The following is a 16,721-nucleotide window of genomic DNA, read 5'->3' on the forward strand; positions in this document are numbered from 1 at the left end:
AAACACTTCATTGCTACAATGTAATGTTTAGCTAATTATATTAACAAAGGAAAAAATCGATATTGTATAAAACATAAAAGGCGATGAAATAATTACATTTTAAAAATCAGCTTGAGGTTTGTCAAGGGTGAAATAATGTGCAAAGCGACCATTTGAATTGTATTGCACTGCTCTTTGTTGAAAATGTAAGTCGGTAAACAGGCAAGTGGCCATTATTCACAGCACACTACATACTAGTTTTAATGTTGGACAACCTTGCCCATGCATTTTTTTATTTCAAATTTGACAAGCATCTCATTTTGTTGTTCTTCATTCCCATATCTGCAACATCAGTGGTTCTCGTATCTAATCGACCATGACTGATTACGGGTTGTTGTTTTTTTTTAATTGATTGTTAAAATGCTAATACAACTCCTAGGCATTTGAGACTTGTTACCGAGTCATCCCATTTCACTGGGTGGGCGCATAGTCTTTTGGTATGTGGCAACCAATCACGTTAATTGAAGGCAGCGTTCGAATGTTTGTATAATACAAAAGAGGGCGTCACAGCGCCAGTGACTCAAACCGACCAATCGAGAGCCGACGACGTAGCTGGGCGTCTAACTAATTTTGTATGACGCCAGTGTATTGAAGCACGGCGGCCATCTTGTTGCTAAAAAGATCGGAAGCTAACGCAGGAGAGAAAGGAGAAACGGTTTCTCTCTGGAAGCGTAACAAAAGGATAAGTAAAAAAATATGTCCGATGATGTTTAAAAAGGACTGATTTATCATTTACTTTAGCTAAATACATAAGATTGTAGTGGAAAATCGAGTAGACACGACGAATGATGACGGACGACGCAGCGAGGGAAGATGCCTGCAGAGAGTACCAGTCGTCCCTTGAAGATTTGACTTTCAACAGCAAACCTCACATCAATATGCTGACCATTCTGGCGGAGGAGAACCTGCATTTCGCCAAGGATATCGTCGCAATTATCGAAGCACAAATCGCCAAGGTTTTTATGAAAATAGAATTTTATTTTAACTCATTTCAACTGTTTAATTCTCGACACAGCATTTATAGCCGTAGTAGTCACAACATGGCGACCTCTCTTCACTGTAACTTAGAGCTCGGCCTGCCAAATTACAGTCCCACGGTGTTATTCTTAGGTTTTAACGTAACATTAGGCCCTTAAAACAGTTGTTCTATTTGGAACGTACGAAACAGCATTCGTAAAACGCACTAGATTATTTGTCGAAAATATGAAATTTGATAGAAGAGCCCAACATTAGTACAGATTAATTATGAACATAACTTAGTATTTAAAAATTAAAAATTTGATTTTTTTTTCTGCGTAACCCGTGGAAGTGGCCGAGTAATTGTGCGGTTATTTGTACTGTGGGAATTATACAATATGGCGACGGTGAAAGACACGGTCGGCCATTTAAAGAAGTTGACATCATCCTTTAGCACGTGGTGTAGGGTCCGAGTATAAATTACTGCGTTCTCTAATCTCAATATCTTATTACGAATGTGAGGTTTTGCTTTATATGTGCAATACCTTTAGTGAAAACTGTGCCACGGGCCTTAAACGTAATTTCCTGCATTTTCAACCAGAACGCTAACATTTTACATTAACCTTCAATCCTTTTCTAGGCTGTTGAATAAAATTCCCCCACCGTCGCGTTGCTGTTGTGCGTTTTACCAGCACAATTCCAGCATTGATCGCGATGTTGAATCCACGTACTTTTTAAGTGGCATTCGCAAATGCATTAACAGGATTGGCACGAGTGTTTTAAAAGTAAAAAAACGCGACGCGCGAAGGCTGAAGCCGTGGTACTGGTATTCCTGGTTGAAAATGCAGCCTGAAAACCTGATTAAAAAGCGCTTTTATGAGTGCAATGTTCAAGCTGGTAATAATAGCAAGCTTAAGATCCTTCGTGCGGCTGATAAATGGGTTAACCAAGAGCAGTTCCAGATTGTCGAGTGGTGATTACTCGTCTTAATACATGAATTTTGAATGTTTATGAATGGTATTTAAAATGTGACAATAAAAAATATTAAATATGGTTTTGTCTTTTTTATTTCCCGGTGTAAGTTATTGGTTTAAAAACAATCGCCTTGGTAAAACATTTGTTTGTACTAGTGGTCTTGACTTCAATGCTTAAGGTCTCAGTCGTGAACCTCAAATCTATTTTTTTTAGGCTGGGAGAGAAACTTATTTTATTCCCTGTGTCGGAGTGCCTTCTCAAGTTCGTCACCATATAGCTTCCCTTTTTTATAACGTGACCTTTTTTTGGAGCCACATTTTTGAAACATTCTGCGAATTGGTATTTTTCATTTGGGTAATTATAACCTGACCTGACCTTCATTGTTGAAGTCGGGTTTTGAAACTGACTGTGCAGGCATTTTGTTACATTAGGAGGGGACACTTTGAATTTTCTGTTATTTTCGTGTAACAACGGAACTGTTTGAGGTTTTCATCAAATATTGCAATCCCGGGAAGACGCTAAATTTTCTACATGGTTGTTTCAGGTTCAAAACTGTTGACTGTCCTTCTAATTCAAGGTTTTAGTCGGCAAAATATAACGTCTGTTGAACTACAGGAATATTCCTGTTCAAAGAGTAAATTCTGATTCCAGTGTTGTATATTGCTCTTTACATTTCTTTCTGAGTGGTCACTGCAGCTGGGAAATCTTTGTTCTTAGGTGTTGTAAAGACACATGAAATGTGATCAACTAGCCATTTTTTTTCTGCAGACAAGTTTTTTTTTGTCCCCTTTTGGTGATCTGACTATTGCTTGTTTTTATATACTTTTGCTGTTACATCTGTAAAGCAACGAGATTTTTTTTTCTGGATCTGATTACCAGCTTAGTTTCGGTGTGGAACTTTTCATTGGTGCCTGTAATGCTAAATATTGAATGAATAATTAAGTTCTATTGAACACTTTATTCACCCATATTTTTATTTTGTGATTAGTTTTTTTTAGTGGGCCTACAAGTTTCTCCGAGGTAAATTAACGGACTGATTGTTTTGAAGCTGAATATTTCTTCAAGAAAGACATTGCTATTAACTGATTGTTATGGACATGAATACTCAAAATGTGCTTTGAATGGCTTACTTTGAAGACGTGTGTGAAGGTTTTTGCCAATTTTGAAAATTAAGGAGCTCAACTAAACATTTAAATGCCTGTTCTAAGAAAATTCAGTTTTAAGGTTTCATGCATGGTAACAATTTTAAGAGTTTTGCACTGGTGTCATGACTGTTGAAAGAAGTTCAAAATGTTTTTCACTAACACCAAAACAAAGGAACATTTTTACCTCTGGGGGCAAGGATTATAATTCAGATTTTTTTCCTGAATGAAATTAATTTCTTGGAATTTTTTTAATTGTGTTGGACTGTTCAAGATCTTGAACCTACATTTTTTTTTAATGAAACAAATGCTGCCATGTCTTGATGTCTTCAGCAAAATGGTTGTAATCAATTGGGCTGGCACTGAATTGCCTGAAATGGCATTTCAAAACCTGGGATTGAGGAGAAAGTTCTTTCCAGATGCTAATTGAAGACTTCTTGCCTATTGCAACAGCATGGATTTTTTTTTCCCACTACAATAATTCCAAATGCAAACATCATTCTAAATATGTAATTAAAAGGGGAATTAGTAAAACTTAAAGGTGATTGCTTGAGAAAAGGTAATGTGTTTTAGTGTCCCTTAAACTTCATCCTGGGGTAGAAGAGAAGACCTCTGACATTCCGTTTTTCTGTGTGCATCTTAATTGTTCAAGCAGTACGTGATTCAGTAGACATAGATTTCCCTAATGTGTAACCAGAAATGAAAGTGCCAAGATGGATTTTGACACTTTAACATTATGATATGGGATCTAAGTGTTTTGCTATGTTCTAAACTGTTCAAGTTTTCTATCACTTTAGGCACCACCTGCAGAGAAGCTTCCAGTTTTATACTTAGTGGATTCCATTGTGAAGAATGTTGGACGGGAGTATCTTGCAACGTTCACAAAAAACCTAGTCCATACATTTATTTGTGTTTTTGAAAAGGTATATGTTCTTTTGGAGTTATTCACGTCTTTTCAGAAACATGATGATGTGGGTTTTGTAACAGATGTAAAATAGATGTAGTTCTTTTAATGTGCCTTTTAATGTTACTCTTCTATGTAAGTTAATGTTGCTGCTTTTAATTCTATATGATATAACAAGTGTAGCAGCAAAATGTTGCAGAAATGCTGAATTGAGTGTAATTTGTGCACAAACTTACGTACAACTTAAGTGTGTTAAATGAAATAGAATAACTATCACTTTATATTTCATTTATCGGTTTTATTAAAGGTTCATGTTAATTGATCTAAATATAACTTTGGAAGTCTGATATTAATGTTATTTTACTTTATTTTAATCAGATTTAATGTTTGAAATGAAAATGTAAAATCTATTGCTTTGTGTGTGCAATAAAGTGTAAAATGTAAAGTTTTCTTCCAAATGTCATATTGAAGTTTGAACAATGAGCAGCATTTCCTGGGCTCTTGGAATTTGTCTGCAAGTTATTTGGAAGCGATCAGCATCTGCTTAAGTACTGGGGCTGCTGGGTTATGTACAGTAGTAAATTTCTAAGCAGCTTTGAGCTCAGCATTTTGCTATATAGGAAGTAATTCCTGTATGTGTAAGAACTTTGCCCTTTTGAAGATGTATTCAAATGTGTATAGTTTAGGATTCACTAGATCACTAGATTCACTAAACTTTTGAAATAGCGTTTAAAGTTTATTCATTGGTTAAAAAATAATTTTACATTTAAAAGTTTGTATATAATTATACTGTGAAGCACCAAGCTCCATATCTGAGTCCATATGTAATGTTCGCAGATTGTGAAGTTTAGGGTTGTTCTTGAGACGGATCAATGAATTGAAACCCGAGTTGGATATTTGTTGCTGTAAAAATGTACCTTAGCACCAAGTTGTAGTTTTCTTTTTATTTTAGGTGGATGAGAACACTAGAAAAAGTCTTTTCAAATTGCGTTCCACTTGGGAAGAAATTTTCCCACTGAAGAAACTGTATGCCTTAGATGTGCGGGTGAACTCCTTAGATCCTGCCTGGCCAATTAGACCTCTGCCCCCAAATGTGAATAGTTCAAGCATTCACGTGAATCCTAGATTTTTAAAGCCGGTAAGTAATAGTTTCTGTCATATAAATGTGAATTTTATTTTATTCAATATCGACATTTTTTACCTGTCACAATTTGATTAAAAACCGTGACTGCTGTTGAAAAGTAATTCACAAACCGAAGAAAAATAAAGCAGTAATTAGACTTTTCTACCTCTTTGTTTAGACACCCTTTTCGTCCCAATATCTTTTTCTCTACTTTCGGGATAATTTAGAGATGAGGAAAAGAAGATATTTTTGGCGGGGGGTAATTGTTGATTTCGATAAACCTTTTTTGTTTTTCTTCACTAGAATGAGGAAATTACTCCCAGGGCAAGTACCCCACAGGTTGCACCCCACCCAGTTGTAAATGAGAAGAATGTGACACAGGAGCAAATAATAAGGCAACAGCTGCTTGCAAAGCAAAAACAATTGATTGAGCTTCAGCAGAAGAAGCTAGAGTTAGAGCTTGAACAAACTAAAGCCCAATTGGTGAGTGATGCTTTTTTATTAATGTTGTGAATGCTGCTACCTATTGATTAGTCCTTCCCCTTACTACCAGACAGGTCTATTTAAGAACATTTTAGAAATGCACGGCAGCACAAATCTTGTGATTGAGTGTGGTGTGAATGGTCCGCGGTGAGGGTTTTCATTTTTTATGGTAGATGCAAGGTATACGGCTTTTGGAATAAACTTTTCGGTTACATATTGGGAACATCCTTCTGAAGGTTTGGAGTTTTACCATTTTTATTTTAAATGCAAGAAGGTTATAGAGATTTTTATTTTTAATCTGTTTTACCTTGTAATTTGCTAGAGATCTTACTAAAGATTTTACAACTTTCCCACGCATGATCTTATTTTAGCGTAATATGTTTTTTCTTTTTCAAATACGTTTCAAATGTTATGTCCTCGTTCTGCTCTTTTATTAATGTTTTCTTTTGTTTTAAAGGCTGCTAATCAGCTGGGATCCATCAAGTCACAAGTTAATGCTCCAAGCCAACCCCAACCCCCCGCTGTCAGTAAAGGAACTCCTCCAGTTGCTGCACCCTCTGACAAATCTTGGCTTCCACCACAGCAGGATATCAGAGTGTCCACAAGAGATCCTCGTTTGAATCGGGCTGGTCAGCAGTCTACACCGGTAAAAGAGAAAGTGCCAAATACAAAGGAAAGTTACAACCTAGGGACTACTTCAAATGCTCCTGACAAAAAGGCAAATCCATCAGCTGACAAACAAAGCAAGACTGAAAAATCGAAGTCGGTGAAAAAAGAGACAGTAGTAGAAGATAAGCCAAAATCCAAGTCACCCTCTCCACTAAAGGCTTTTCAGAGCAAAAGTAAATGTTCTGATTTGGACAGCGTCAAGGGACCAGACTTAAACAAAAGAGATCCAAGGTTACGGAAGCATTTGCATGATAAGGCTGATGTCAAAGAAGATGAAATTAAAGAAAAGAAGAAAGGTGTTGAGAAAAAGGAGAGGGAAGACTCGAGCAAAGCCTCTGAGCACAGATCTTCAAGTACTAAAAGTAAACTAGCTAATGGTGCTGTCAACAAACATGAGAGAAATGAAACTTCTGATAAACAGGACCCAAAACTGAGCAAATCAAACGCAAGGAAAAGGTCGCGGTCACGATCTCGGTCACCCTTATTGCATTCCCCGAAGAGAAAAGACAGGCGTTCACCGAAGAGAAGAACGCGAAGCATTTCATCTTCCCCCCCTAAATCTGGAAAGGGGAGACAATCTGGAGGCAGGCATTCACATACTGATGACTTTACTAATGCAAGAGATGAAAGAAGTATCCCGAAAAAGAACACCGGTGATCCTAGAAGACTCAAGAGATCCCTAGAGGACAGAAGTGTTGAATCCAGGGATTCTCCAAGATTACCTTTAGAACTGAAAGAGAATCCGAAAAGATGGAGGAGCGGATGGGAGGAAAATAAACAGTAAGTATTTTATGAGTAGTAGTGTACAAAACTAGATTCATGTTATAAGTGTCCTTAACTATATGTTATATAGTTAAATAGAATGTACCTGTTCTGTGGGAATCAGCTTTTTTAATTTGGGTACATAGTGGGTTAAAGGAAAGTTAAACAGTTTTTAACCGTTCAAATGTTTATAAAACAAAGTTGTGAGAATTTTTTAAATAAGGAATAGTATTGTTAATTGTATTCTCAATTCTTTTAAAGTATGAAACAGAATGAAGAGAATTTGGCACATGGAAAACCGGGCCCTCAAAGACACAAAACACCATGGTCTGGTAATCAAAGAATTCCTCGCTTGTCAAAGCAGCACCGATTAAGTGTGGATGCCAACCTACAAATACCCGAGGTGCTAAACTCTGCAAGTAAAAGAGATCTGCTTAAAAAGGTACTTTTTAAGAGCCTGTTTTTCATTAATGTGGGGTAGTTATTGCTTGATCAAAACAGATTTCCAGTTTTTAGGCTTTGCAGTAAGTTCTGTAGAGATCCCCAGAGCTATTTTTAAATAGAAGCTTTTTAAATTCACATCTGGGGTTTTTAAAATGTCAATTTGCAAGTAAATCGCTAAAATATGGATTCAGAATTCAATAGGCAAACCTATTTTTTTCTGGATGTAGTTTTGGCATCAAAAATAGTAAAACAATGTTAATGCACTTAAAGTTAAAATTGCCCTTTAGAATAGTTCGTTTGTAAGATTTTAACTAATCAAAAGGTGTTCAAATTTTGTATCTTAGTATTTTTCCTTTTCATCACAAATATTCATTGTGAGTAGTTCAGAAGTCTTGTTGAAAGGTTATTAATGTAAAATTAATTATTCTTCCTCTATACTAGGGTATTATTATTAAAGTAGCCACTGTAATAACATAATAATTAGACAGTATCTTGTAATTAGAGAGTAGTTACATATTAATGTAGTGTAGAGGCTGATTTAAGTACTTAAACAATCATTTAATTTGTTTTTTTACCTTTTTTTCTAAGGCAAGCAAAAGGCATGCTGATGGAGAAATAACCCAGGAGGAGTTTCTTTGTGTGGCCCACCAAATTAAACAGCTGTTTCAATATCAAGAAGAAAAGCAAAGGTCTGATTCCTGGGAAGGAAACAGTGAAGATGGGCAATATGGATCAAAGAAGAAGCCGTTATTATCAACACCGCCTTCACAACATGCAAATATGTCAGATGCTGAAATATCTTACTATGAGCATAAAGCTAAGTTAAGAAGAACACAGGTCCAGCATCAAGGTAATGATGTTTGGGATGCAGATGAGAGTCAGGAAGAGAACTACTCAAATGCTGAAACACATGTAAAAGAATGCGAGGCATCCAAAGGACACCCTGGACCAAGGATTGGGGATGGCCAGTTTATAAAACGGTCTCCGTTTACAAAAGGGTCTAGGCATCCTTCTTCCTTAACTGGTAGCAGATTTCGTGGACATAATAAGCAGTTATCTCAAAACGGTAAAGAGAAGTTGGAAGAGCATGATACATTAGTAGAAATTACTAAAGAATTATCTAGTAATAAAAGAGAAGTTCCCAGGCAAAGGGGCCGGCCTGGACAGGATTACATCAAGACAGATGATCTTCGTGAATATAGTGGTACTGATGAAAGGCTAAAGTTTAAGACAGAAGGCAAGTGCAAAGTTGTTTTGTGTTTCTAAACGAAATATGTTAATGAGTTGCACGTTGTACATTTTTTAAAATCATTTTGTGTTTTGACAGGTGGCAGAGAGCATCATTCACCTTACAGTGATCGACAGCAGCCTTTGAGACCATCTTATGATGGAAATGAAAAAGAAAGTTTAGGTGCAGCTCAAAGGAGATTTGGTGGAACAACTGAAGGACCCAAATTTGAGGAGTCTGCAAATCATCCTTGTTCAAGAGTTGATGAATCCAGCAAAAATGACCGATTATCCATTAAATCAGGTCCTTCCTTTAATAATTCACCAGGTCACCCTGACCAGGCAATTAGTGTTGATGGACCTTCTGGAAAGTCCCCTGTTCAAGTGTTTGATGGACCACCTAGCTCAGAACTGGAAAGCCAGCAATTGCCAAGGCATGAAGCCAACCCCAGCCAAAGATTTGAAGCCACTTCGACGGGTGATGGTCTTGTCACGCTTCCAGAAAATGATGATCATTTAAGCCACGATGTCACTTCCAGGCGCGATGTACATCCAGGAAAAGAAAGGATTGGATCAAAAGGTCAAATGCTATGTGAATCTCCAGGACATACACCACCACCTGTTGCAGATGGTCCATTAAGATTTGAAGGACAGTTGGTTCCTCATAGGTTTGATGGACCACAAGGTCCGCAGCCTTTGATGATGTTTGATGGGCCCAGTGGTCACTTAGGTCAGCCTAGGTATGATGCGCCAACAAGACAGCATGCACAAGGGAGGTTTGATGTTAATCTAGGACAACAAGGCCCTGGGAGATTTGATGGCCCACCAGGACATTTAGGGTCAAGATTTGATGGACAACATCAACAGGGTCCAGGCCGATATGATGGCCCACAAGGACCAGGAAGATTCGAAGGACCACCAGTACAGCAAGCCCCAGTGAGGTTTGAAGGACCTGGTAGATTTGATGGTCCATCTATGCAACCTGGTCCAGTGAGGTTTGAAGAGCCTCAGGGTCAGCAGGGTCCAGGCAGATTTGATGGACCTCATCAGCAAGGTGTAGGTAGATTTGATGGGCCACTTGGACAACAGGCTCCAGGGAGATTTGATGGGCAAGGTCCAGGTAGATTTGATGGGCCACAGATGCATCATGGACCTAGTAGATTTGATAGCCCAATGAGATTTGAAGGCCCCCATATGCAGCAAGGTCCTGGTAGGTTTGAAGGCCCCATGAGATTTGGTGGTCCACAGCAAGGACCAGGAAGATTTGATGTGCCTTCAGGGCAGCCGGGTCCGATGAGGTTTGAGAGCCCAGTGGGTCAGCAAGGTCCAATTCGGTTTGAGGGCCCTCAAGGACAGTTAGGTCCTGGGAGATTTGAGGGGCAGTCAGTGCAACCGGGTATGACAAGATTTGATTGTCCACCAGGTCAGCAAGGTCATCCCAGGTTCTGTGGACCTCAAAACCAGTTGAGACCACAGGTTCCATCAATGTTTGATGCACCTCAGGGTCAGGGACCATTACAGTTTGATGGACAGGGCAATCCTCAACCATCAAATTTCAACATGCCAAATCTTAGATTTGGGGAACCTGTAGGCATGTTTGGTAGCACACCTCAACAGTTCCAAGGACAACAGAATATGCCTCAAGGATCAAATTTCAATGGGCAACCAGGTGCTGGCCCCTCTGGTTTTGCAAATTCATACTGCCAATCTGCTGCTCCTTTTTATAATGCTGGTGCCACAGTTGGAAACATGAACACCTCTGTACCAGCTGGAACCATCATCCCACCACAACCTGTAAGTAGTTTGGCTATTTGTTGATAGTACATTGAATTTCCCTTTCCATTGTCTACACTGCCTTAAATAATTAGGTAATGTTTGTCTCCATAACTGTGGCTATATTAACTGAGAGAAAAATTGAGAAACAATTATTTGCGTTATTCATGCTGTAATGTGGTGTGGATTTAAAGTTTAGAATATAGCAAGAAAAGTATAAATGCAATAGCTGATAGTCTAGTCAACATTGTCAAATGTATTACATGTATGGGCAATAATTGTATTTCTAATTTGTTTTTCTTCCCTTAGATGAACATTCTGCCTGGCCTTGCTAAAAACCAACCTCCGACTCCTTACACCCAAGGGCAGCCGTATATACCACCGTCTCAGAACCCTGTGCCTTTCAATCAACCAGGTATGGTGATAATGCAGACTGATAGGTCTGTGACTAACTTTTTATTAAATAACCTTTTAGACTTGGACCTATCTACATTTTCTCAAGGTTTAATAAATTAGCACATCAGAATGAATGGATTAACATTCGTGGCTTCATCTGTATTTGATTTAAAATATTTTTTTCTAATTGTATTACATTTGTTTTTCTAATTTTAATTCGAAAAATATTTTATCAGGTTCTCAGTTCACACCTCCTGAAAGCCATTTTGGGCAAGTTGATGTCAATGATCTGTTATCAAAGCTTATTTCTACTGGAATCATCAAACCTACACAGACTGAAACACCTCCAAGTGGTAAGACCTTTTGGTTCATTTTGAATTGTATCAATACATTACTGCGTTAAAAGGAAACTGCAATATTTTTATGCTGAAAAGAGAAGAAAGAAAACAACGTTTCAGCTGGGAAGCCTTCTTTGGGTGTGAGGAACACATACCTGAAGAAGGCTCCAAAGCCAAAACGTTGTTTTCTTTCTTCTCTTTTCAGCATGGAATAAACCTATTACTTGTTCCTTTGCAGCCTACGCATGCTGACGCAGCTACCCACCTAACTACTTCATGCTGTTTTTATGTTTTGGGGTTTGAAAGAATTGGCACTGATGAGTTTCAGACCACATTAAAAGTAAAATGTAAATTGGAGGTTTTAAACATTACTGTGTAAATCACAAAATAGACAATTTTCAGATATGCACAACGCCATATTGTGATTGCAGTCATTGCGATTAGGAATGAAGCAACAAAACTTCCAGTGACTTGAGGTGGCCTTATCATATTGTAAAGAAGCAGGATTGTGAATATATCCTTTTTTTTATCCAATAGACATATTGCTCAATAGACTTTGAGACGGTTTTGACGACAAATACTATTTTTGAATTCTGCACGCAGATCACATTGGATCATTTCTGCGGTGAAATGTCTGGTGCACAACCTGTACTTATTCATTCATGCATCACATTACGTTAGTTATTACAGTGACTAGTGAACAAGAAGGGCTACCTTGCGTCAGGATTCTTGTGAACTCACGCTCTCATCTTTGACAAAATGGTGACCATACAGTACTTCCACAGAGTTCATGATTTTGTGCTTAATTTGAAAATTAAAATTTTGCGATGCAGTCAATTTATTTTGTTACCGAAATGTAATAACTGGTCAGACACCAGGACTGCCATTACCCTTTAAATTGTCATTAAATGAAGATAGTGCTGTATGTGGTTTCCTATGATTTTGTTGTAATGTTTAAGAGAATTTCAGGTGCACGCCTGTAACATTATTCTAGATCTTCGGAATATTCAGTGACTGATAATGTAATGTTGTGTGTTTTTTAGAAACAGCTGTACCTCCCCAGTCTCAATCAGCGGTTGAAGAGGAAGAGGAGGAGGAGCAAGATGATGACCAGAATCTCCCTGATCTCACTGGTTTTATGATTGAGGATATGAAACAGTGAGTACTCTTCGTTTGCGTGTTTGAAAACTAAAGAAATGTTTCCATTATGTTCTTTGTATATTGTGGTTGAAATGTAATTATTCATACTTTGATACATGATCTTTCATTAATCATCTCTTCTTTAGTTTGTATGTGTGTTTTCAGTTGTTTCAGTTGTCTTGTATGTGACTTTGGGCTTTTTAAGTTTGAGATCTTTTTAGGGATTTCTGAAATTATTGCAAGAAAATGGAACTGCATAAAGGATGTTTTTCTTTGACAAAACATGCAAACCCTTAAGAATTTTTCATTCTAAGTTGGTCAGCAAAATGCACTATTTAAAGGTCCAGTTGCAAAAGAAAATGTCAGACTAATTCACACATTTTATGTGCTAGATAAAATAAATATCGTAAAATTAACAAGCTTGCAAAGTATTCTTGAGGGGTATTATAGAAAGACTTCTGTAATGCATCTTAGTTGTCTTGTAAGACAGCTAGTAATGTAATAAATTGCAAGATGACTGCCACTGGCTTTTTTCAATCAATATTTTTTCTGCTTTACTTAACAGGCGATATGACAGTGTTATAAATAGACTTTACACTGGAATTCAGTGTTATTCCTGTGGGATGCGTTTTACGGCTTCACAAACCGATGTGTACGCGGACCATCTGGATTGGCATTACCGGCAAAACCGATCAGAGAAGGACATCAGCAAGAAAGTCACACATCGGAGGTGGTACTATAGTCTGACGGTAAGCCTGGTATTCTGGCTAGTGCCCCTCATAACCTAATAGGGTAGCTCCTTGGGACTTTGTACAGGGAATTTGATAGAGGGTATAGGATAACGTTTTTTATTTTGCTAATCACTGTTAAAAAGTGCCACTAGTGTGTTGAAAAATGGAAAATGTATGGTCTATGAGCACAAGAAGTCCGGTTTTGTATTACAAAATATTTCTGTAATACCATTGTTCTCTGTGGTTTAATTTACTTGTATAGTGTGATAAGTTGCAGAGCATTCTCAGTGTTGTCAATTTTTTTATTTGTAGGACTGGATAGAATTTGAAGAAATAGCTGATCTTGAAGAGCGAGCAAAAAGCCAGTTTTTTGAGAAAGTTCATGAAGAAGTGGTGCAAAAGACTCAAGAAGCTGCTAAAGAAAAGGAATTCCAAAGTGTAAAGGCAGCTCCAGATGTAGTTCATGAGGTAAGTCGAAATAGTCAGTTCTTTAAATGTTCTGGGCGTGCGTTCTATGGAAGTGAAACATATATAGCTAATATTAATTTATTCCTTAGCCTTTTTTAAAATAAATGCTGCTCTGTGTTTTAAATTTTCTCCATTATGAAACATTACTAAAAATATTGAGATCTCTGGGAAAACAAATTGGAATGATTGTAAGAGGAGGAGAAAGGGTTGTTCAAGAGAAGGAACCTTTGGTGGGGAGACAGCAAGTTAAAAAAAGTAACCATTTGAACTGATCTTTTTCTCTTACTCCTCGAAGTCCTGTGAAATTTGCCAGGAGCAGTTTGAGATGTATTGGGAAGAAGAGGAAGAGGAATGGCACCTTAAAAATGCTATTCGTGTTGAAGGAAAGGTATGTAACGAATGAGACCTGAAATGTCAAATAGGCAACTCGATTACTTTTTTCAGTTGGTCCTTAATTGAGAAGAGCTAAAATGTTGCAGGCATTTTCCCAACGGTTTTCATGTAATTGATACAATTGTCAAAGGTTGAGTAATGTGTGTTATGAACAAAGTTAGGTCTGGGTGTGTATAGTTGCTATTCTAGTGTTCTCTTATCACATAAACTGAAAGAGCAACAGTAAAATGCATTATACTTGTACCTTGTTTTCATTTTAGTAGCTGTTAGAGTTTCGATACTAAGTGCTTTTTAATTCATTTACAGACTTACCATCCTTCATGTTATGAAGATTACAAAAATGTAAGTAAGGTTTTTGTGTAAATCTCTGAAATGGTGAAGTGAATTTGTTTTTCTGTTTTTTGCTAGTACTTGAGTGTGGCTAGAATGTTTATTTGTCCAATTATATTTTTTTTTATAAAGACATCTTCATTTGCGGACTGCACTCCATCACCAAGTAATGCCCCGGTGGAAAATCCTTTAAATAAATTAATCAAGCAAGAAATTGAAGACCCATCTACTTGCACCAGTGTTAAAGAAGAGCCAGATATACAGAGCAGCTGCACAGAAGAAAATGTTAAAGAAGAAGTTAATATAAAACCGGAGGCTGAAACTCAAGATGCCAGTGCAATTATTTTTTAAATAATGCTGCTTTTTGTGTTTTTTATTAGTAAGACTGCATAGTACTGTATTTTTGTTTTGTAAAGAAAAGATATTTTTATATTCATATCTGAGGCAGGGTCCTCAGCTGTGTATACTTTAAATACATTTTTGTATTTTGAATTACCTGCCAAATTCAGGTGTTACTGCTGTGTGAATGCTCTGTGAACATGTACCTTGGAAAAAAATGTATAAGATTTAATTTATAAATAAATCTATTTTTGCTATTCTTGGTGTAATGATAATAAACCTACTACTAGCATTTTTGATTTTGGTTTAAGCATTTTTAAGAGGTCTCCGAAAACATTTGTAAATAATTCTTAAGTATCCTAACGTTTGTTCTTTAAGCTCGTGTTCTGCAGAGGTTACTGTTTGCGTCATAATGAAAATGGGGAAATTATGAAGGTTTTTTTTTCTCTAGTTAATCTATTAAATGGATGATAATTTTTTTTGTAGCTGGGTGTACAAAAGGTAAGGTAGCTTCCATATTAGTTTTTTTGCTTTACTTTAAAGTGTATATTTTTATTCAGTGGGGACATAATATTGACTAGAATACTTTGTGAATACGTCTTTGTGGTACAGGTTTCTAATTGCATAAAGTATTAAGTTGAAAATTCTAAACGTTATTTATTTTCAGGTCTTTTGCAGAGTTAATGAAAAGGGGAACTCTGCTTGACAATATTGGGTATTCAATAAAATAAATATGAAAATTTGCTTTGAGTCTGTGTTTTAAGTGTTTTCGTTTTCCTTTAAAGTTTCTGACTTTGTCACACAAAAAAACAATAAAATCCTTCAATAAAGTATATCTGTCTACTGTGTGTTTATTTAATCAATGCAATATTAAAGTTCTTTGTAACTTTCCAGTTCAGTGTAATGAGCTAATTCTGTATAGTCACAGCTGAAAGAAAGGTACGGATTTTATCCTGCCGTAGTTTTGACTGGATTATTTAATATGGATTCTGAATTGTCAACTTGTCCACATAAAACTAAATTAAAATTTACACATGGACAAATATCTTTATTCTGGAACAATGATTATTTCTGGAATTCATGTAAAGCTTTGATAATGAGCACTTCAGCTGAGTTTAGAAAGTGGTCTGTTGGCTGTAAAAATCAGTGGGCTATGTAAAGGAATTGTTTACAAAAGGTGTGCTATTAAATGTGACTGCTACAATAATTTGTTCCAATATTTATAAAGAGTTTAAAAGAAGGGGAAAATAGTATTGGGCGATGGCACTGGTTTCATATTCATTTACATTCACGTTTGTGAAAGTGGTAAACATGCCTTGCATTTATGTAGCTTCTTTCATGCCAAAAGGTCACAAAGTGCTTTATTATATAGGAAGCGAGATCCATTTTATCTGCATTTGGGCAATATGTGGCTTCTGTGATCTGTCAACAATTTCAATCCATAATGAACTGGGAAAAGATGCTTCAAAAAATGAATTCAGCATAAAATACAAATACCAGACCGTAAGCCCAGGGTGGTTTTACTGTACAACAGTGGAGTTAACACCCCTACTCTTAAGGTCAATGGGATTTTTAGTCAGTACCTCAGTTAAATGTCTAGTTTGAAGGATGTTCAAGTAGGTAGCTGCGTCAGCATATGTAGGCTGCAAAGGAACAAGTAAAGGTTTATTCCATGCTGAAAAGAGAAGAAAGGAAACAACGTTTTGGCATTACATTTAGCATATACAGAATTAATGGATCAGGATTTCAAAGCTGACATCTTGGGTTGACACCCGAAGAAGGCTCCACAACCAAAACATAGTTTCCTTTCTTCTCTTTTGAGCATGGAATAAACCTTTTTTAGTTAGTTTGAAGGATGGCACCTCTTTAGGCACGTATGTCCCCGACTATCATACTGTGGTAATTGTCAGCTTTGAACTCCTGATCCATATCCATAAATTCTGTTAATGCTAAATGTAAAATGTTAAATAATTTTAAAGCACCCTTGGGCTAGCTCTGAGAACCAATATCCTTCATGCTTAATGCGATGGACAGATCTTTCAAACAACAACAACAACAACAACCTGGTAGGCAAGGTTATACCTGTGG

At 36.9% G+C, this 16,721-nt stretch overlaps 1 protein-coding gene across 2 annotated transcripts; it reads left to right on the forward strand.

The window, feature by feature from the left end:
- Positions 1-614: 614 nt before the first annotated feature.
- pcf11 (PCF11 cleavage and polyadenylation factor subunit) lies at positions 615-15,466 on the forward strand. 2 transcript variants are annotated; one of them, XM_015341605.2, is made up of 16 exons: positions 615-995; positions 3,911-4,036; positions 4,970-5,155; positions 5,444-5,623; positions 6,081-7,072; positions 7,316-7,496; positions 8,087-8,735; positions 8,826-10,519; positions 10,808-10,913; positions 11,131-11,247; positions 12,276-12,390; positions 12,938-13,121; positions 13,416-13,571; positions 13,867-13,959; positions 14,271-14,306; positions 14,427-15,466. In XM_015341605.2, exons 1-16 carry the CDS (start codon positions 825-827, stop codon positions 14,643-14,645), a joined length of 5,205 nt encoding a protein of 1,734 aa, XP_015197091.2. In that variant the 5' UTR covers positions 615-824; the 3' UTR covers positions 14,646-15,466. The 2 variants fall into 2 exon arrangements, with proteins under 2 accessions (XP_015197091.2, XP_015197092.2); XM_015341606.2 differs by having other exon boundaries at positions 8,087-8,348.
- The last annotated feature ends 1,255 nt before the right edge of the window (positions 15,467-16,721 follow it).

The sequence above is a fragment of the Lepisosteus oculatus genome, chromosome 5 (assembly GCF_040954835.1).
Source record: "Lepisosteus oculatus isolate fLepOcu1 chromosome 5, fLepOcu1.hap2, whole genome shotgun sequence".
NCBI lineage: Eukaryota > Metazoa > Chordata > Actinopteri > Semionotiformes > Lepisosteidae > Lepisosteus > Lepisosteus oculatus.

Excerpts from the sequence above, each read along its gene's own strand:
- pcf11 (XM_015341605.2), top strand. The coding sequence starts at position 825 with ATGATGACGGACGACGCAGCGAGGGAAGATGCCTGCAGAGAGTACCAG. Across the intron at positions 10,914-11,130 it reads TGTGCCTTTCAATCAACCAG|GTTCTCAGTTCACACCTCCT; the intron begins GTATGGTGATAA and ends ATATTTTATCAG. Across the intron at positions 13,960-14,270 it reads CTATTCGTGTTGAAGGAAAG|ACTTACCATCCTTCATGTTA; the intron begins GTATGTAACGAA and ends ATTCATTTACAG.